At 46.6% G+C, this 21,165-nt stretch overlaps 1 protein-coding gene across 5 annotated transcripts in view; it reads left to right on the top strand.

The window, feature by feature from the left end:
- IFT140 (intraflagellar transport 140) overlaps positions 1-21,165 on the top strand; it is a 1,792,511-nt gene that overhangs the window by 560,743 nt on the left and 1,210,603 nt on the right. For all 5 annotated transcript variants that reach the window (XM_069210629.1, XM_069210628.1, XM_069210630.1 and 2 more), the window contains one exon: positions 17,872-18,075. In XM_069210629.1, the coding sequence (XP_069066730.1) occupies positions 17,872-18,075 (204 nt within the window). The remainder of the gene's footprint in view (positions 1-17,871; positions 18,076-21,165) is intronic.

Below are 21,165 nucleotides of genomic sequence, written 5' to 3'. Positions count from 1 at the left end.
CATCAAAGAACCTTCTCGACCCAAAGAAAGCCAACAAGGGGTCTCTCTACATCGCAAACCCAGACAGCTCGTCAGGCACCAGCGTCTAAGCCCTGAATCCTCGCTTCCCCCTCTTCCGTTACCCACTCCGGTAGGGGGAAGTAGCTCAAATCATCTGGACGAGTGGCAACGCATTACATCAGACGCCTGGGTGTTGAATATTGTGCGGAATGGCTACTCTCTCAGGTTCATCAACCCTCCACCGTCTATTCCACCCAAACCAGTGAGTCACCACCTCGACACTCTCCAATTAGAATTAACAACCCTATTACAAAAGAGAGCAATAGAACCTGTCCCGATCAATCAGCACGGAAAGGGAATCTACTCAAGGTATTTTTTGGTACCAAAGAAAGACAAACAAGAGTTTTGTCTCATTCTAGACTTAATGGTAGCAAACAAATGGATTCGCAGAGAAAAATTCAGGATGCTATCCTTGCACCAAATCTACCCCCAACTTCGTCAGGGCGACTGGCTCTGCGCAATTGATCTCCACGACGCTTACTTTCACATTCCGGTGATCGAGAAGCATCGAAAGTTTCTAAGGTTCGTTGTCGGAAAAATTCATTACCAATTTACGGTACTGCCTTTCGGCCTCAAATCAGCACCGAGAACTTTTTCCAAATGCATGGCGGTGGTGGCAGCCTATTTGTGGAAACATTGAATATTCGTCTACCCCTATCTAGACGATTGGCTCATAAAAGCTTCCACGTATCTAGAGGCTCAACAGCATTTCAACTGGACTCACCAGCTTCTCCAGAGTCTGGGCCTTCAAGTCAATCTCTCCAAATCCACAGCAACACCTGTTCAGAGGCTGTATTACTTAGGTGCCATCACAGATACCAAGCAAGGAAAGGTGTTTCCTTCGGAGGAACGACGATTATCAATCCTCTAAAAGTGCCAGCAGCTCTAGAAAACACCTCCGACCACTGCAAGAGGAATATCCTCTCTCCTGGGCTCGATGGCGTCTTGCATCTACCTCATTCCCAATGCTCGCCTCCATATGAGACCCTAACAGAAATGTCTGGAGGATCAATGGTGTCAACTAGTGGACGATTGGGAGAACAGGGTCCTTCTTTCTCCCCACGCCATACAATCCCTCAAGTGGTGGTGTTCGCCGAACAATCTTCTAGAGGGGATTCCATTCCAACAACAGCCGCCAACTCAAACCATTGTCACAGACGCACCGCTGCTCGGATGGGGAGCACATATGGATCACCTTCGAGTCCAAGACACGTGGTCATAGAGGGAGCGCCTGTATCACATCAACCTTTTGGAGCTTCGCGCAGTCCATCTTGCGCTCAAGGCCTTCCTCCCATCACTGAAGACGAAAACTCTGCTTCTCCAGATGGACAACATGGCCACCATGTATTATTTAAACAAACAAGGAGGCACCAGATCCAAGACTCTGTGGACAGAGGCTCAAACAATCTGGCACTGGCTTCTAGCCAGGAACCTCTCGCTAGTGGCAACTCACTTTCCGGGCATACAAGATGTTCAAGCGGATGCCCTTAGCCGCGCAATGGACGAAAACCACGAATGGGTTTTGCACGACGTCGTCATCCGTTCCATTTTTGCCATGTGGGGTACCCCCTCTATAGACCTATTTGCAACCCCAGAAAACAAAAAATGCCAAAACTTCGCCTCCAGATATTACCATCCAGGAACGTTGGGGAATGCCCTGTGGATAAACTGGTCAGGAGAATTTCTTTACGCCTTTCCACCGCTTCCCCTGATACCGGCAGTCCTCCTGAAGCTGTCCAATGCTCACTCCAAGATGATTCTCATTGCCCCAGAATGGCCACGCCAGTGGTGGTTTCCAGACCTTCTTCGCCGGTCACTCAAACCACACATCAGGCTTCTCACGAAATTCCGAGGCCTGATAACTCATCCCAACCTCTCATCGTTGAATTTGGCATCATGGCTCCTGAGTTAGTACAATATGGTTGTAGGAGGCTGGACTGGCTTGTAGTGAGTACCAAGGGGTACTTACACCTTGCACCAGGCCCAGGTATCCCTTATTAGTGTAGAGGGGTGTCTAGCAGCTTAGGCTGATAGAAAAGGTAGCTTAGCAGAGCAGCTTAGGCTGAACTAGGAGACGAGTGAAGCTCCTACAGTACCACTAGTGTCATATGCACAATATCATAAGAAAACACAATACACAGATATACTAAAAATAAAGGTACTTTATTTTTATGACAATATGCCAAAGTATCTCAGTGAGTACCCTCAGTATGAGGATAGCAAATATACACAAGATATATGTACACAATACCAAAATATGCAGTAATAGCAATAGAAAACAGTGCAAACAATGTATAGTCACAATAGAATGCAATGGGGGCACATAGGGATAGGGGCAACCCAAACCATATACTCTAGAAGTGGAATGCGAACCACGAATGGACCCCAAACCTATGTGACCTTGTAGAGGGTCGCTGGGATTGTTAGAAAACAGTGAGGGTTAGAAAAATAGCCCACCCCAAGACCCTGAAAAGTGGGTGCAAAGTGCACCTAAGTTCCCCAAAGAGCACAGAAGTCGTGATAGGGGAATTCTGCCAGAAACAACAACACCAGCAATGCAACAACGATGGATTTCCTGACGAGAGTACCTGTGGAACAAGGGGACCAAGTCCAAGAGTCACGATCAAGTCGGGAGTGGGCAGATGCCCAGGAAATGCCAGCTGTGGGTGCAAGGAAGCTGCCACCGGATGGTAGAAGCTGAGGATTCTGCAGGAACGACAAGGGCTAGAAACTTCCTCTTTGGAGGATGGATGTCCCGCGTCGTGAAGAGTCGTGCAGAAGTGTTTTCGTGCAGAAAGACCGCAAACAAGCCTTGCTAGCTGCAAGGGTCGCGGTTAGGGTTTTTGGATGCTGCTGTGGCCCAGGAGGGACCAGGATGTCGCCAATTGCGTGAGGAGACAGAGGGGGCGCCCAGCAAGAGAAGGAGCCCACTCAGAAGCAAGCAGCACCCGCAGAAGTGCCGGAACAGGCACTACGAAGTGGAGTGAAACGGAGCTCACCCGAAATTGCACAAGAGGGTCCCACGAAGCCGGAGGACAACTCAGGAGGTCGTGCAATCCAGGTTAGAGCACCGGGGACCCAGGCTTGGCTGTGCACAAAGGAAATCCTCGGTGATTGCACAGGAGCCGGAGTAGCTGCAAAACACGCGGTTCCCAGCAATGCAGTCTAGCGTGGGGAGGCAAGGACTTACCTCCACCAAACTTGGACTGAAGAGTCACTGGATTGTGGGAGTCACTTGGACAGAGTTGCTGGATTCAAGGGACCTCGCTCGTCGTGCTGAGAGGAGACCCAGAGGACCAGTGATGCAGTTCTTTGGTGCCTGCGGTTGCAGGGGGAAGATTCCGTCGACCCACAGGAGATTTCTTCTGAGCTTCTAGTGCAGAGAGGAGGCAGACTACCCCCACAGCATGCACCACCAGGAAAACAGTAGAGAAGGCGGCAGGATCAGCGTTACAAGGTCGCAGTAGTCGTCTTTGCTACTTTGTTGCAGTTTTGCAGGCTTCCAGCGCGGTCAGCAGTCGATTCCTTGGCAGAAGGTGAAGAGAGAGATGCAGAGGAACTCTGATGAGCTCTTGCATTCGTTATCTAAGGAATTCCCCAAAGCAGAGACCCTAAATAGCCAGAAAAGGAGGTTTGGCTACCTAGGAGAGAGGATAGGCTAGCAACACCTGAAGGAGCCTATCAGAAGGAGTCTCTGACGTCACCTGCTGGCCCTGGCCACTCAGAGCAGTCCAGTGTGCCAGCAGCACCTCTGTTTCCAAGATGGCAGAGGTCTGGAGCACACTGGAGGAGCTCTGGGCACCTCCCAGGGGAGGTGCAGGTCAGGGGAGTGGTCACTCCCCTTTCCTTTGTCCAGTTTCGCGCCAGAGCAGCGCTGAGGGATCCCTGAACCGGTGTAGACTGGCTTATGCAGAGATGGGCACCTTCTGTGCCCATCAAAGCATTTCCAGAGGCTGGGGGAGGCTACTCCTCCCCAGCCCTGACACCTTATTCCAAAGGGAGAGGGTGTAACACCCTCTCTCTGAGGAAGTCCTTTGTTCTGCCTTCCTGGGCCAAGCCTGGCTGGACCCCAGGAGGGCAGAAACCTGTCTGAGGGGTTGGCAGCAGCAGCAGCTGCAGTGAAACCCCGGGAAAGGCAGTTTGGCAGTACCCGGGTCTGTGCTAGAGACCAGGGGAATCATGGGATTGTCTCCCCAGTACCAGGATGGCATTGGGGGGGCAATTCCATGATCTTAGACATGTTACATGGCCATATTCGGAGTTACCATTGTGAAGCTATACATAGGTAGTGACCTATGTATAGTGCACGCGTGTAATGGTGTCCCTGCACTCACAAAGTACGGGGAACTGGCCCTGAACAATGTGGGGGCACCTTGGCTAGTGCCAGGGTGCCCACACACAAAGTAACTTAGCACCCAACCTTTACCAGGTAAAGGTTAGACATATAGGTGACTTATAAGTTACTTAAGTGCAGTGTAAAATGGCTGTGAAATAACGTGGACGTTATTTCACTCAGGCTGCAGTGGCAGGCCTGTGTAAGAATTGTCAGAGCTCCCTATGGGTGGCAAAAGAAATGCTGCAGCCCATAGGGATCTCCTGGAACCCCAATACCCTGGGTACCTCAGTACCATATACTAGGGAATTATAAGGGTGTTCCAGTATGCCAATGTTAATTGGTAAAATCGGTCACTAGCCTGTTAGTGACAATTTGGAAAGAAATGAGAGAGCATAACCACTGAGGTTCTGATTAGCAGAGCCTCAGTGAGACAGTTAGTCATAACACAGGTAACACATACAGGGCACACTTATGAGCACTGGGGCCCTGGCTGGCAGGGTCCCAGTGACACATACAACTAAAACAAAATATATACAGTGAAATATGGGGGTAACATGCCAGGCAAGATGGTACTTTCCTACACAACCCCCCCCCCCCCCAAACGAAGGACAATAAGACTAGCCATGACCTTATGAGTCTTCATTGTCTAAGTGGAAATATCTGGAGAGTCCATCTGCATTGGAGTGGGTACTCCCAGGTCTATGTTCCACTGTATAATCCATTCCCTGTAGGGATATGGACCACCTCAACAATTTAGGGTTTTCACCTTTCATTTGTTTTAGCCAAAGTAGAGGTTTGTGGTCTGTCTGAACAATGAAGTGAGTGCCAAACAGGTATGGCCTCAACTTCTTCAGTGCCCGGACCACAGCAAAGGCCTCCCTCTTTATGGCAGACCAACGCTTTTCTCTAGGGGTCAACCTCCTGCTGATAAAAGCAACAGGTTGATCCTGGCCCTCAGAATTAAGTTGTGATAAGACTGCCCCTACCCCTAATTCTGATGCATCAGTTTGGACAATGAAGTTTTTGGAGTAACAGGGGCTTTTCAGGACAGGTGCAGAGCACATGGCCTGCTTCAGCTCCTCAAAAGCTTTCTGACAGCTAGCTGTCCACAATACCTTTTTAGGCATTTTCTTAGATGTGAGGTCATTAAGAGGGGCTGCCATGGAGCCATAGTTCTTTATGAACCTCCTGTAATACCCAGTGAGGCCTAAGAAGGCTCTCACCTGGGTCTGAGTTGTAGGGGGAACCCAATCTATAATAGTTTGGATTTTCCCCTGAAGTGGTGCAATCTGTTCTCCACCTACCAGGTGTCCCAGATAAACCACTTTCCCCTGCCCTATCTGGCACTTTGAAGCTTGATAGTGAGGCCTGCCTTCTGCAGGGCCTCCAAAACTTTCCATAGGTGGACCAGGTGATCATCCCAGCTGGAGCTAATGACAGCTATATCATCTAGATATACTGCACTAAAAGCTTCCAGCCCTTGCAGGACTGTGTTCACCAACCTTTGAAAAGTGGCAGGTGCATTTTTCAATCCAAAAGGCATTACTGTGAATTGGTAATGGCCTCCAATGGTTGAAAATGCAGTTTTTGCTTTTGCATCCTCTGATAACTTGATCTGCCAATACCCTGCAGTCAAATCAAAGGTGCTTAGATACTTGGCAGATGCCAGTGTATCTATGAGCTCATCTGCCCTGGGTATAGGGTGAGCATCAGTTTTGGTTACCTGGTTGAGACCTCTATAGTCTACACAAAACCACATTTCCTTCTTTCCATCCTTGGAATGAGGTTTTGGTACAAGTACCACAGGAGAGGCCCATGGACTTTCAGAGTGCTCAACCACTCCCAGTTCAAGCATTTTCTGCACTTCTTGCTTTATGCAGTCTCTGACATGGTCAGGCTGCCTATAGATCTTACTTTTGACAGGCAATCTGTCTCCAGTATCTATAGTGTGCTCACACCAAGAAGTGGTCCCTGGCACAGTAGAGAAGAGTTCAGAAAACTGACCCAGGAGATTTATGCAGTGGTCTTTCTGCTCAGCAGTAAGACAATCTGCCAAAACTACACCTTCCACTAGAGCATCTTGTTCTGTGGAAGAGAAGAGATCAGGGAGAGGGTCACTCTCTTCTTCCTGTCCTTCATCTGTTGCCATGAGCAGGGTGAGATCAGCCCTGTCATAGTAGGGTTTCAGGCGATTGACATGGAGCACCCTAAGGGGACTCCTGGCAGTGCCTAAGTCAACTAAGTAGGTGACTTCTCCCTTCTTTTCAACAATTATGTGGGGTCCACTCCATTTTTCTTGGAGTGCTCTTGGGGCCATAGGCTCCAAGACCCACACTTTCTGCCCTGGTTGGTACTGAACCAAAACAGCCTTCTGGTCATGCCATTGCTTTTGGAGCTCTTGGCTGGCCTGAAGGTTTTTACTGGCCTTTTTCATGTACTCAGCCATCCTAGATCTTAGGCCAAGTACATAGTCCACTATGTCTTGCTTTGGAGCTTTTAAAGGTTGTTCCCAACCCTCCTTAAAAAGTGTTAGAGGACCTCTTACAGGGTGTCCAAATAGGAGTTCAAAGGGGCTGAAGCCCACTCCTTTTTGGGGTACCTCCCTGTAAGCAAAAAGGAGGCAAGGTAATAGGATATCCCATCTCCTGCGGAGTTTTTCAGGGAGTCCCATTATACCTTTGAGAGTTTTGTTAAATCTCTCCACCAGTCCATTTGTTTGTGGATGATAGGGTGTGGTGAACTTGTATGTCACACCACATTCCTTCCACATGGCCTTTAAGTAAGCAGACATGAAATTGCTTCCCTTGTCTGATACCACCTCTTTTGGGAAGCCCACCCTGGAAAAGATTCCCAGGAGGGCCTTTGCCACTGCAGGAGCTGTATTGGTCCTTAGAGGAATTGCTTCAGGATATCTGGTGGCATGGTCCACTACCACCAAGATAAACCTATTGCCTGAAGCAGTAGGAGGGTCAAGGGGGCCAACAATGTCAACCCCTACCCTTTCAAAGGGAACCCCAACCACAGGCAGTGGAATAAGGGGTGCCTTTGGAGTGCCACCTGTCATGCCACTGGCTTGACAGGTTTCACAGGACTTACAAAATTCCTTTGTGTCATCTGACATTCTAGGCCAATGAAACAAGGGGACAAGCCTGTCCCAAGTTTTCATTTGCCCCAAATGTCCAGCTAAGGGAATGTCGTGGGCTAGAGTTAGGAGGAACTTTCTGTACTCCTGAGGAATCACTAATTTCCTGGCAGCTCCAGGTTTTGGATCCCTTGCTTCAGTGTACAAAAGGTTATCCTCCCAGTAAACTCTGTGAGAGTCACTGACATCCCCATTTGCTTGTTTGACAGCTTGCTGCCTTAGACCCTCTAGTGTGGGCCAGGTATGCTGTGCCACACTCAGCTCCTCCCAGGCAGGCCCCCCTTCACCCAAAAGCTCAGCAGTGTCTGCTTCCAGCTCCTCTGGTGTAGGTCCTGCACAGGGTGGAAATTGTTCTTCCTCAGAAGTTGAATTCACTGTAGAGGGAGGGATAGTAGGTAGTGATTTACCTTTACTAACCCTAGCTTTAGGGAGCACTTGGTCCATTCTTCCAGGATCCAAGTCACCCTGTCCTTTTTGCTTTTTGGCCTGAGCCCTTGTTAAAGCAAAAATATGCCCTGGAATGCCCAGAATTGCTGCATGAGCCTCCAACTCCACATCTGACCAAGCTGATGTCTCTAAATCATTCCCTAGTAGACAGTCTACAGGTAAATCTGAGGCAACCACAACTTTCTTTGGACCAGTAACCCCCCCACCCCAGTTGAGATTTACAACAGCCATGGGGTGGCTAAGTGTGTTGTTATGAGCATCGGTTACTTGGTACTGGTGACCAAGTAGGTGTTGTTCAGGGTGGACCAGTTTCTCTATTACCATGGTAACACTGGCACCTGTGTCCCTGTAGGCCTGAACCTCAACACCATTTATTAGGGGTAGTTGCTTGTACTTATCCATGTTAAGGGGACAAGCAACCAAGGTGGCTAAATCAATAGCCCCCCTCAGAGACTAACACAGCCTCTGTGGTCTCCCTAATCAGACCAACCCCAACTAAGTTACCAAAAGTGAGCCCAGCTACTCCCTTGGATTGGCTATTAGTAGGTTTGCTCCCACCACCACTGCTATTACTAGGGGCACTAGGTGTAGCAGCAGGGGTTTTAGTGGTAGTAGGCTTGGTGCTTTTCTTTGGACAACTGGGATCTTTTGTCCAATGGCCTTTTATTTTACATAAATAGCACCATGGTTTCTTTTCTTTGTTTTGATTTGAAGAGGATTTGGGCCCACCACCCCCACCAGAGTGTTTTTGTGGGCCTGATGAAGACTAATTTTTAGATTTGTCCCCACCCTTGTCTGAAGACTTACCATCCTTCTTGCCATCCTTGTCACCCCCTGTATGAACCTTTCTGTTCACCCTTGTTCTGACCCATTTGTCTGCCTTCTTTCCCAATTCTTGGGGAGAGGTCAGATCAGAGTCTACCAGGTACTGGTGTAACAAATCAGACACACAATTATTAAGTATATGCTCTCTCAGGATTACGTTATACAGGCTTTCATAGTCAGAAACTTTACTGCCATGTAACCACCCCTCCAAGGCCTTCACTGAATGGTCAACACAGTCTACCCAGTCTTGTGAAGACTCCTTTTTGGTTTCTCTGAACTTCATCCTGTACTGTTCAGTGTTTAAGCCATAACCATCTAGGAGTGCATTCTTAAGAACTGTAAAATTATTGGCATCACTTTCCTTTACAGTAAGGAGCCTATCCCTACCCTTTCCACTGAAAGATAGCCATAGGATAGCAGCCCACTGCCTTTGAGGGACCTCCTGTACAACACAGTCCCTCTCAAGTGCAGCAAACCACTTGTTAATGTCTTCCCCCTCCTTGTAAGGGGGAACTATCTTGTGCATATTCGTAGAATTATGCTCTTTTGCAGGATGACTATTTGGAATACTGCTGCTGCCACCATGGGTTCCAACCCCAACCTCTGCCTTTCTTTTTCTAAATCAAAGGACTGCCTATCCAAATCCAGCTGTTGCTTCTTGAGCTTCAGCGTGGATTGTTCCACTCTCAATCTATTGAGCTCCCTTTCTAACACTCTGTCATTAGGGTGGGTGGGTTGGGCATGCCTTGAAACAGAAGAATGGTGTGAATGAACAGAGGGAGACCTGGCCCTAACAGATGGCACACTAACATTCTGGCCTACAGAAGTGACACTTCTACTGTTATGAGAAGCAACACTATTACTGTGATGTGAAGCAACACTCTTACTGTGATGTGAATTCCCATCAGTACCAGCTATGCTAGGTGGCCTGCTAAGGGGCAGGTTGGAAAGATTCCCTCCCAAATCTTTTGCTAGGGGTGCCCCAGAATCAGAGTGGGAACCATCAGCTAATTTCTCACCAGAAGTGCCAACTAAGGTCTTATCTTGTTCAGTGAGCATATTAACCAACAGCTGTCTTGAGGGATTTTTCCCTACCCCTAAACCTCTATCTATGCAGAGACTCCTTGCTTCCTTCCAGCTAAGGTTGTCATAAGCTATGCTGGACAGATCAAGAGTTTGGCCTGTACCAGACATGATAGACAAGAGTTTAAGGGACAGAAAAAGAAAGAAAAAGTTTCAGAACTTTTTAAAGAACAGAAAAAAAACTTTAAAAACTTTTTAAGAACTTTTTGAAAGTTTAGATGTACTTTTCAGCACTTAGTAAAAGAAGTGAGAGAAGAAAAGCAAAACGTTTTGGTTAGGTGTACATACACTGAACTTGTTTTGTATATTTTTCTCTTATGAAAAGTACAATGACAAAAGTGGTAAGTAGCTGCAAAGTACTTATCCCACCGCTGCACAACCAATGTAGGAGGCTGGACTGGCTTGTAGTGAGTACCAAGGGGTACTTACACCTTGCACCAGGCCGAGGTATCCCTTATTAGTGTAGAGGGGTGTCTAGCAGCTTAGGCTGATAGAAAAGGTAGCTTAGCAGAGCAGCTTAGGCTGAACTAGGAGACGAGTGAAGCTCCTACAGTACCACTAGTGTCATATGCACAATATCATAAGAAAACACAATACACAGATATACTAAAAATAAAGGTACTTTATTTTTATGACGATATGCCAAAGTATCTCAGTGAGTACCCTCAGTATGAGGATAGCAAATATACACAAGATATATGTACACAATACCAAAATATGCAGTAATAGCAATAGAAAACAGTGCAAACAATGTATAGTCACAATAGAATGCAATGGGGGCACATAGGGATAGGGGCAACACAAACCATATACTCTAGAAGTGGAATGCGAACCACGAATGGACCCCAAACCTATGTGACCTTGTAGAGGGTCGCTGGGACTGTAAGAAAACAGTGAGGGTTAGAAAAATAGCCCACCCCAAGACCCTGAAAAGTGGGTGCAAAGTGCACCTAAGTTCCCCAAAGAGCACCGAAGTCGTGATAGGGGAATTCTGCCAGAAACAACAACACCAGCAATGCAACAATGATGGATTTCCTGACGAGAGTACCTGTGGAACAAGGGGACCAAGTCCAAGAGTCACGATCAAGCCGGGAGTGGGCAGATGCCCAGGAAATGCCAGCTGTGGGTGCAAGGAAGCTGCCACCGGATGGTAGAAGCTGAGGATTCTGCAGGAACGACAAGGGCTAGAAACTTCCCCTTTGGAGGATGGATGTCCCACGTCGTGAAGAGTCGTGCAGAAGTGTTTTCGTGCAGAAAGACCGCAAACAAGCCTTGCTAGCTGCAAGGGTCGCGGTTAGGGTTTTTGGATGCTGCTGTGGCCCAGGAGGGACCAGGATGTCGGCAATTGCGTGAGGAGACAGAGGGGGCGCTCAGCAAGAGAAGGAGCCCACTCAGAAGCAAGCAGCACCCACAGAAGTGCCGAAATAGGCATTACGAAGTGGAGTGAACCGGAGCTCACCCGAAGTTGCACAAGAGGGTCCCACGAAGCCGGAGGACAACTCAGGAGGTCGTGCAATGCAGGTTAGAGTGCCGGGGACCCAGGCTTGGCTGTGCACAAAGGAAATCCTTGGTGAGTGCACAGGAGCCGGAGTAGCTGCAAAACACGCGGTTCCCAGCAATGCAGTCTAGCGTGGGGAGGCAAGGACTTACCTCCACCAAACTTGGACTGAAGAGTCACTGGACTGTGGGAGTCACTTGGACAGAGTTGCTGAGTTCAAGGGACCTCGCTTGTCGTGCTGAGAGGAGACCCAGAGGACCGGTTATGCAGTTCTTTGGTGCCTGCGGTTGCAGGGGGAAGATTCCGTCGACCCACGGGAGATTTCTTCGGAGCTTCTAGTGCAGAGAGGAGGCAGACTACCCCCACAGCATGCACCACCAGGAAAACAGTCGAGAAGGTGGCAGGATCAGTGTTACAAGGTCGCAGTAGTCGTCTTTGCTACTTTGTTGCAGTTTTGCAGGCTTCCAGCACGGTCAGCAGTCGATTCCTTGGCAGAAGGTGAAGAGAGAGATGCAGAGGAACTCTGATGAGCTCTTGCATTCGTTATCTAAGGAATTCCCCAAAGCAGAGACCCTAAATAGCCAGAAAAGGAGGTTTGGCTACCTAGGAGAGAGGATAGGCTAGCAACACCTGAAGGAGCCTATCAGAAGGAGTCTCTGACGTCACCTGCTGGCCCTGGCCACTCAGAGAAGTCCAGTGTGCCAGCAGCACCTCTGTTTCCAAGATGGCAGAGGTCTGGAGCACACTGGAAGAGCTCTGGGCACCTCCCAGGGGAGATGCAGGTCAGGGGAGTGGTCACTCCCCTTTCCTTTGTCCAGTTTCGCGCCAGAGCAAGGCTGAGGGATCCCTGAACCGGTGTAGACTGGCTTATGCAGAGATGGGCACCATCTGTGCCCATCAAAGCATTTCCAGAGGCTGGGGGAGGCTACTCCTCCCCAGCCCTGACACCTTACTCCAAAGGGAGAGGGTGTAACACCCTCTCTCTGAGGAAGTCCTTTGTTCTGCCTTCCTGGGCCAAGCCTGGCTGGACCCCAGGAGGGCAGAAACCTGTCTGAGGGATTGGCAGCAGCAGCAGCTGCAGTGAAACCCCGGGAAAGGCAGTTTGGCAGTACCCGGGTCTGTGCTAGAGACCCGGGGGATCATGGGATTGTCTCCCCAATACCAGGATGGCATTGGGGGGGCAATTCCATGATCTTAGACATGTTACATGGCCATATTCGGAGTTACCATTGTGAAGCTATACATAGGTAGTGACCTATGTATAGTGCACGCGTGTAATGGTGTCCCCGCACTCACAAAGTCCGGGGAATTGGCCCTGAACAATGTGGGGGCACCTTGGCTAGTGCCAGGGTGCCCACACACTAAGTAACTTAGCACCCAACCTTTACCAGGTAAAGGTTAGACATATAGGTGACTTATAAGTTACTTAAGTGCAGTGTAAAATGGCTGTGAAATAACGTGGACGTTATTTCACTCAGGCTGCAGTGGCAGGCCTGTGTAAGAATTGTCAGAGCTCCCTATGGGTGGCAAAAGAAATGCTGCAGCCCATAGGGATCTCCTGCAACCCCAATACCCTGGGTACCTCAGTACCATATACTAGGGAATTATAAGGGTGTTCCAGTATGCCAATGTAAATTGGTAAAATTGGTCACTAGCTTGTTAGTGACAATTTGGAAAGAAATGAGAGAGCATAACCACTGAGGTTCTGATTAGCAGAGCCTCAATGAGACAGTTAGTCATAACACAGGTAACACATACAGGGCACACTTATGAGCACTGGGGCCCTGGCTGGCAGGGTCCCAGTGACACATACAACTAAAACAACATATATATATTGAAATATGGGGGTAACATGCCAGGCAAGATGGTACTTTCCTACAATGGTCACCTGAACCTACCTCAGGACTGCATGGAGGTTCTAAGGGAGGCAAAGCGCCCCTCCACAAGAACGTGTGGTGCTTGGACAATAATGTCGACCCAATATCCTGCGGAGAGGAGACTATTCTGCCATACTTATTATGTTTGGCGAAGTCTGGATTGCAATTGTCATCAATAAAAGTACACCTGGCGGCTCTAACGGCATATAGAAAGAGCCCTTCCCAATCCTCTTTCTTTAGGATTCCAATCATAAAAGACTTCCTGGAGGGTTTGAAAAAGGTCTTTCCTCCCATTAGAAGGCCATCTCCTCCATGGGAACTGAATATTGTCCTTTCGCGTCTGATGCTACATCCTTTTGAACCAATACATAAAGCATCACTCCAACATCTTACGTGGAAAACTGCTTTTCTGGTCGCAATCACATCAGCGCATAGGGTCAGTGAGATCCAGGCCCTTTGCGCTCAAAAACCTTATACGGTTTTTCATTCTTCGAAAGCAGTTATGAGGACACATCCAACATTTTTACCTAAAGTCGTTTCAGACTTCCATGTGAACCAAACCATTTCATTACCAACTTTCTTCCAAAATCCATCTACTCCTGCCGAGAGAACCCTACATTCTCTCGACGTAAAGAGGGTTTTAAAATTTTACTTGGACAGAACAAAATGCTTGCGCAAGTCACAGCAGCTGTTTATTAACTATGGCCCAGTTAGAACCGGTTTAGCCACTTCCAAACAATCCTTATCCAGGTGGATTGCCTCATGTATTGTTTTTTGTTATCAGTTAGCAAATAAATCTCTCGATGGCAGGCCAAAAGCCCATTCCACTAGAGGGAAGGCAGCGACTGCTGCCTTGATGAGAAATATTCCTTTGACAGAAATATACAAAGCGGCTACCTGGAAATCTGTCCATACCTTTACTAAGCATTACTGCCTTGATTCAGATGCTAGGGCAGATGCGCAGGTCGGACAGGCCTCTCTCAAGAATTTATTTGCATGATTTATGTTTTCAATATTACTCTGTCTACTCCACCGCGGTTATGGGGATGGGCTTGCTAATCTATTCAGTGCTTATGACGATACATGGAAATCCCCTACGAAAGAAGGAATGGTTTCTTACCTGTAACTCCAGTTCTCTCGTAGGGGTATTTCCATGATAGTCATAAGCAACCCTCCCTCCTCCCCAGTGGAGTTGACATAAGAAAATTTGCAATAATAATAACGATGTTGTTAATACAAAGAATGTTCATGTTTCTTCATGTCATGTTACAAGCCTACAAAAAAGAACTGCGGCAACTGCCTTTTGCTGTGCATGATGGGATACAGGAAGACTTTCCTTTCTTAAAGGCACAGCTCTATTTACATCCTGTATAATGGCAGCCTATGGGCTACACTGCCCTGCATTGTTTTATTCTCATTTGGAGGTGTAAATTAAGTTTGAGAATATATTTATTATTACATTTCTAGAATAAATATGTGTTTAAAGGTGTATCTATACTACAGCTGTCTTTATTTCCAACCTCAAGAATAAACAATTTGGCCTGTGTAGCTTTTCACCTAGGCTGCACAGTGATATTCTTAAGTGGTTTAACAGGCCTTTTTTCAAGAAAGGCTAACATCTACACTTAAGAATACATTACAGAACAGTGCTGCGGGGTCGCGCAGGCGCGAGGAACTATTCAGTGCTTATGACTATCATGGAAATACCCCTACGAGAGAACTGGAGTTACAGGTAAGAAACCATTCCTTATAACTAATCATTGTTGTTACTCATTTATCTTAAACAGCTAGCAACCATTGACAAAGCCAATAGCACTGACAGGTTTTAGGAGTATGTCAGTTGTTGTGTTATATGTCTGGATGTAATAACATCGCAGAGAGAAACCAAAATACAGGCCAGGTTGCACACTATGGGAATCACAAAAATGTAGTTTATATGTTGCCTTTTAGAGAGGCCCCACTGTTTTCATCCCACTTAAAGATCTGTCTGCACATATGTCTGTATGATTAATTGCAGCCAGCAGGTGTGTGGGTGCTTCCTGATGCCTGCTTAGAGTATTTACTTCCAAAGTTGGTGCGGCATGCAGTGTAAAACACTGGCCAAGCACGCACTTTAAAGGACCTGAAGTTGTTGCATTGTACAATTTGCAAATTAAAGTATTTGTTGAACATATTAATGCAGTAAGATAATATGCTTAGTATTTCAAGACTATACGTTCCCACTGCTTTATAAACCTTGTTTTCTCACTAAATTAATTTACTTTCAAATGCATCATTTGTCAATCTTTTTTCAATTTTTCTTGGGAGGGAACTCACCTTGGACCCCACTTTAGTCCATTAAGCTTGCTCGCTTCACAAGTCATACCCCCCTTTACTCCCCACCACTTTAAAATGTCACCAGCCACCACCACTGCATTTGAGGGTCCAGTCATCAAACCTCTTGCACAACCTTCTTTGTCTTCACATGTACCAAGACTGAAGGTTCTGTTTCTGGGCTAGCAACTTACTCCCAGGACTGTGAGCCTTTAGGCAGCTGCCACAAGAGACTCCGACTTGTCACAATCAATCTCTGTTTGGCATATATACTGATTCTTCTACCCCAGTTGAGGGAAGGTGAATTGTCCTGTAGTAGTGGTGAAAGTCCCCACAAGTCAGTCCCTCCTCCAGCACATAACCCCCCCACCAACCCATCATCCCAACCACCAATGGGGGCCATCCTGTTTTTCTAGACACAAAACCTTCAGCAAACCTCTCCGTCCCTCCCCACTAGACAAACTTCATCATTTGGTTCAGCATATACTGCCTATGTCCAGGGGGAAGTCCAGGATGACTGGAAAATGTAGAGTACGCTATGAAGAATGTTCCTGTGCAGGGTGTTCATTCTCAGCATGTTTCGGACCCGAGCTAATATATAAGGGCCATGGCCGTCAAATCCTTATAGCAGTAGCATTACTTTACACAAGTGGGTCTGTTGGCTTCCATTCCAGTGACATAGGTAAAAACATCTGGTAAAAACTATGGATTCCCAAAACACAACATGCTGTTTCGACCATTGTACATGCTAAACCCACGAAAGGGCTAATAGTAGACTGTCAGTAAAAGAAAGAGCTCTTGGTGCACAGGTCAGGCAACACGGTCAGGACCTCCAGGAAGGGCCTTGGACTCTGTACACACACTAGATTAGTGTGAGGCTTGGGCAAAAAAATCAAAGATCAGGATAACAGATGCTCACCACTGAGCACAAGATAACAACTGTACACCATACAGGGACACTCCTGTCCCAAAAATCTCCCTTGACCCAACTTCTCTAGCTTGTGGTTCAGGTATCTGATACAGTTGAAATTGTAATGTATAGGCCATAAATAAACCTTTCTATTCAGTGAGTTCCATATTTCTCTCTCACAAACCAGAATTTAGCATTCCTTGATTCTGTGACACTCAAACTCTTTTTGAGACACATCCTCAACATACAGAAGTTTACTTAAGTGCGTAGGGAATTGATAAAATACAGAATCAGTAATGTACAAAATATGTTTCTCCAGTATCGGATCGTTCATAGATTCACATGCTTGAATCATCCCCTTGGTCGAGGTGGGAGTCCCAGGACTCCCATCTCGACGACGGGGAATGATTCAAGCATGTGAATCTATGAAAGATACCAATACTGGAGAACTGCAGTTACAGGTAAGTAACTTATTTTCATCTCCAAAATTTAATCTTTCATAGATTCACATGCTTGAATCATTCCCCGTCGTTGAGATTCCTGGGACTCCCACCTCGACGACAGGGATGATTCAAGCATGTGAATCTATGAAAGATACCAATACTGGGAAACTACAGTTTCAGGTAAGTAACCCATTTTCTTATTTTCTGTTTTCTAAGATAAAGCAATTGTTGGTGTACTCTAGTTTTGAAATTAGGATTATTCCACTTTTGTATCAAGCAAATAAAGAAGATTTCTGAGATTCATGCTGTTACCGATTGAGTGAGAAATCCTTCTCAACCTATAGAAACATTATACCATTTGATAGAAAATAGTATCTAAAATGTAGTCTATAATTCGGATAAAAAGGACTGTGCTTGAAGATTCCCTTCCAGTGACACGGGACTTTTCGTATCCTTCCTTCTAATCGAATTTGAAGATGTGTGCTGGGCTTTTTGTTGTCTTTGGGAGTGAACAAGTCTCATTCAAGACAGTTGCTTCTGAACATATGCCAGTCTATGATATGAGAGTGTCTTCTCACAGGATCTTCCACCAATAGATTTATTTATGATGAAACAAGCTGTGTCCTTCCGTTGAGCTCATTTAAATTAGAGCCCATTGTATCATGTGAGTATTGTTCTCTTAAATATTAGAGCTGAAAGGTTTATTACAGAATGTTGAGGGGATGCTGCATGGAAATGCTAACAATGAGCGTGGTGTTACTCAGGTAGTGTTAAGAGCCAATGCACCATCCCATGTATATATTTGAGGCTCTAAACATGCATTATTGCATAGTTCGTTTTAAGAACATTGTAATAGGACTAAAGAGATTTTTTTATTGCCCGGCATCTAATTTACCCAGGATCAGACCTAATTTGTCTTTTTCTTTCCCTTATACAGTGGGGCTCAGGGGACAACCTACTGGCTGTAAAGAACCTCAGTTCAGTGCTTATTCTTAGCGAACAGGTGATGTCGTCTCACTTTCACCAGCAGGTTGCTGCTGCGCAAGTGGCTCCCACCCAGCTCCATCTCACCTACTTCAGCACGGGAGTCCAACACAGCCTGCGCACTGAGATTTATGTAAAAGGAGTCTTTGTAACAAAGGTTTGTATGACCAATAACTAAGTACACCCACCCCCAGTTTCTTATACTCTGTAGTAATGATCAACTAATTCTGCTCCTTTCCATTCTTATTTATAGTAATGTATGTGTCCACATCCTTAGAATGGTGAATGGTGAGAAACATGAGGAAGTTACCCTGAGGCACCTAAAACTATGTACGTGTTAAAGGGCCCACTATGGCACAGTATACCATAGTCCGCTAGGACCAACTGTTCTTGCTGTTAGACATTTGCCTCGTCCCTATTTTGGGGTCATTAATATGGTTAGAAATCAACATACAAGTCCCCTGGAAAGCCCCAGGTAAAAAGAGAACCTTACGAGACTGGTTTCAGAAATGTTTCAAACAGGTTGGTACTCCTTTAGGTTGCTAGAGAAGGAGTCAAGCAAAGAGACAGAAGCAACGTGTTGAAAACAAAGGAAAAGGTTTTAATCATGGTCTTCAGTATCCAAATATGAGGTCAGAATAAGAAGCCTATTTCCTCTGAATTGTATGTGACACACCTACTAATTGAAGTAAGTTTTATGGCCAGGAAACCATGTTCATGCTGTATTCTACAGACAGCAAACTCAGGGAGTTAAGAATGGGAATTGATCTCACAGTTCTGTTTCATGCACAACCAGCTGGGTTTCAGCAGCCAACTAGGTATATAGAAGAACAAGACTATTTTCAGCAGGCCTTCAAAAAGGGCATTGCTCCTATCCAAATGTGAGTTGGACCAGGTCTGAACAACCAAACAAAAGAGTACTCTTAAAGTGAAGGTATGAATATTTCATCATATTGTGAAGTTGAAAAAGACCTGTTAAACCACATTTAGTAAGACTCCAAGTTCGCTAACAATAATAAAACACCAAGCAGATTAAGGGGGTGATTCTCCCCTCCAAAATACCGCTCCGCGGTCGTGAGACCGCGGAGGGTATTCTGGCTTTTGCACTGGGCTGGCGGGCGGCCGCCAAAAGGCCGCCCGCCAGCCCAGTGCAAAAGAGCCTTCCCACGAGGACGCCGGCTCAGAATTGAGCCGGCGGAGTGGGAAGGTGCGACGGGTGCAGTGGCACCCGTCGCGTATTTCAGTGTCTGCAAAGCAGACACTGAAATACAAAGTGGGGCCCTCTTACGGGGGCCCCACGACAACCCATACCGCCATCCTGTTCCTGGCGGGAGAACCGCCAGGAACAGGATGGCGGTATGGGCTGTCAGAATCCCCATGGCGGTGCAGCGAGCTGCGCCGCCATGGAGGATTCTAAAGGGCAGCGGAAAACCGGCGGGAGACCGCCGGTTTTCCGCATCTGACCGCGGCAAAACCGTTGTGGTCAGAATGCCCTGCGGGGCACCGCCAGCCTGTTGGCGGTGCTCCCGCCAACCCTGGCCCCGGCGCTCCATGACCGCCGGGGTCAGAATGACCCCCTAAATGTTTCCTGTTCTATTGATACTTTGTCTTATTGCAAGGCATTATTACCCAAGTTTTATCCAAAGTCGTCTTTGAATAATTTAGTTTTTCAGGCTTTACCGTCTTATGAACCTAGCTCAGCATTAACCTTTTGGGCATTTCAGCTTTCCACCCCAGCAACACCTTTTCTCTTTCAATCAGTTTGAGACTCTTTGCAACTTCAGACTCTCACAATGGCATGAGAAAAGGCGTACACAATGCACACATATCTAGGATGGCAAGGAGAACTTGTGCAGGCTGTCATGCGCAGCATGGTTATTTAAAGTGCTGACGCGCAGTGTTCTGTTTGAACGTGGGTTGGCCTTCAGGAGGCCTCACAGAGCGCTGCCTCTTGGCTCTCTCACTAGGGTCATCAAGGTGTTTTGAGAACTGGTTGCTATCCATTACTGGATCTTTCATAGTTTCAGTCTTATAGTGTGAGTGACAGCTCAGGGCCTCATTAAGACTGTGCTCTGTTACTCACAATGTAAGTGTGAGGTCAGCACTGTTAAATCATAGAAACTGTAACCTAAATGTTGTTACTTGGAGAGCGAACAAGTGGACAGAGGTTGGAGCAAGCAAGGGAGTTTGAAGAGAGAGAAATGGGAAGAGAAATGTAAGTGGATGAGAGAAAGTAGCAAAAGAGTGAGGGTGAAGGGAAGTGATGAGAGAACTGAACGAGAGCATGAAGGGTGAAGACAGTAAGGCTGAAGAGTGAGTTAAGGGGAGAGAATCATAGAAGTAGAAGATGGAGGGAGCGACAGAAGCAGGGGATCTAAGACTCCAAAAAAATGTCAAAAGAAACCTGTTGTCCCACAAATGTAGAATAGCGTACTACAAATGTAGAATAGCCTACTACATCCCTGTCTATGACTTGTTGTTCCCATTTGGAAACATAGAAAATACCTTTCTCACCTTCTAATTTTCTGTCACCTGCATTAAGGTTGGCCAGTCATTCAGGAACTCGTCCCATCATTCTGGAACTGGTTCTTTCACAAGCACCTCTGACGGTAACATTTATGACTAGGTCCACTGAGGTCTCTGTTAATGGAAAAATTCTTCACAAGTGGCCATCTTCACAGTGATGACCAAGTGGCAGCACTATTGATGACAGCAACAATAAAACATCAGTTGATTACCAGATCACCATCAGTGAGATCACTGTCAACGAAAAGACCTCTGTTGGCCAGGTAACTGTCCACGAAGAAAATAGTGTCAACAACATGAATAACTATAATATAGGAAACTGGAGTTCCATCAACTTTTTTTTCTGAGCATATATTGCCTACCTGAGTATTATCTCAAACTTCAATAAGATTATTGGATGTGGAAGGATCTGAAGATAAATGACTATTCAGCCCAGCATATAGCGCCATGCAGCTTAAAGTGAAATGCTAGCAATAATGCAAAGATACGGCAAAGATGATGAATACTCCTTCACAGCCCATGTGGAGGAGCTACATGAGGAAGGTGAACATTAAAGCTTTCCTGAGCAGTTCTGTGAGGATCTAGAACTTGATCAGCTGCCTTGAGATGTGCCTTATGAATCATTTTATAGAGAGGAGCGTTTTTCTGATCCTTCACTGATAACAAATCCCAAAGGCATTTGTTAGGGATCTAAGAATAATGATGGCTGACTATTACAATG

This window comes from Pleurodeles waltl, chromosome 10 (genome assembly GCF_031143425.1).
Source record: "Pleurodeles waltl isolate 20211129_DDA chromosome 10, aPleWal1.hap1.20221129, whole genome shotgun sequence".
Classification (NCBI taxonomy): domain Eukaryota; kingdom Metazoa; phylum Chordata; class Amphibia; order Caudata; family Salamandridae; genus Pleurodeles; species Pleurodeles waltl.
The sequence above is the reverse complement of the archived record's forward strand: the minus strand, read 5'-3'. Positions and strand labels throughout refer to the sequence as shown.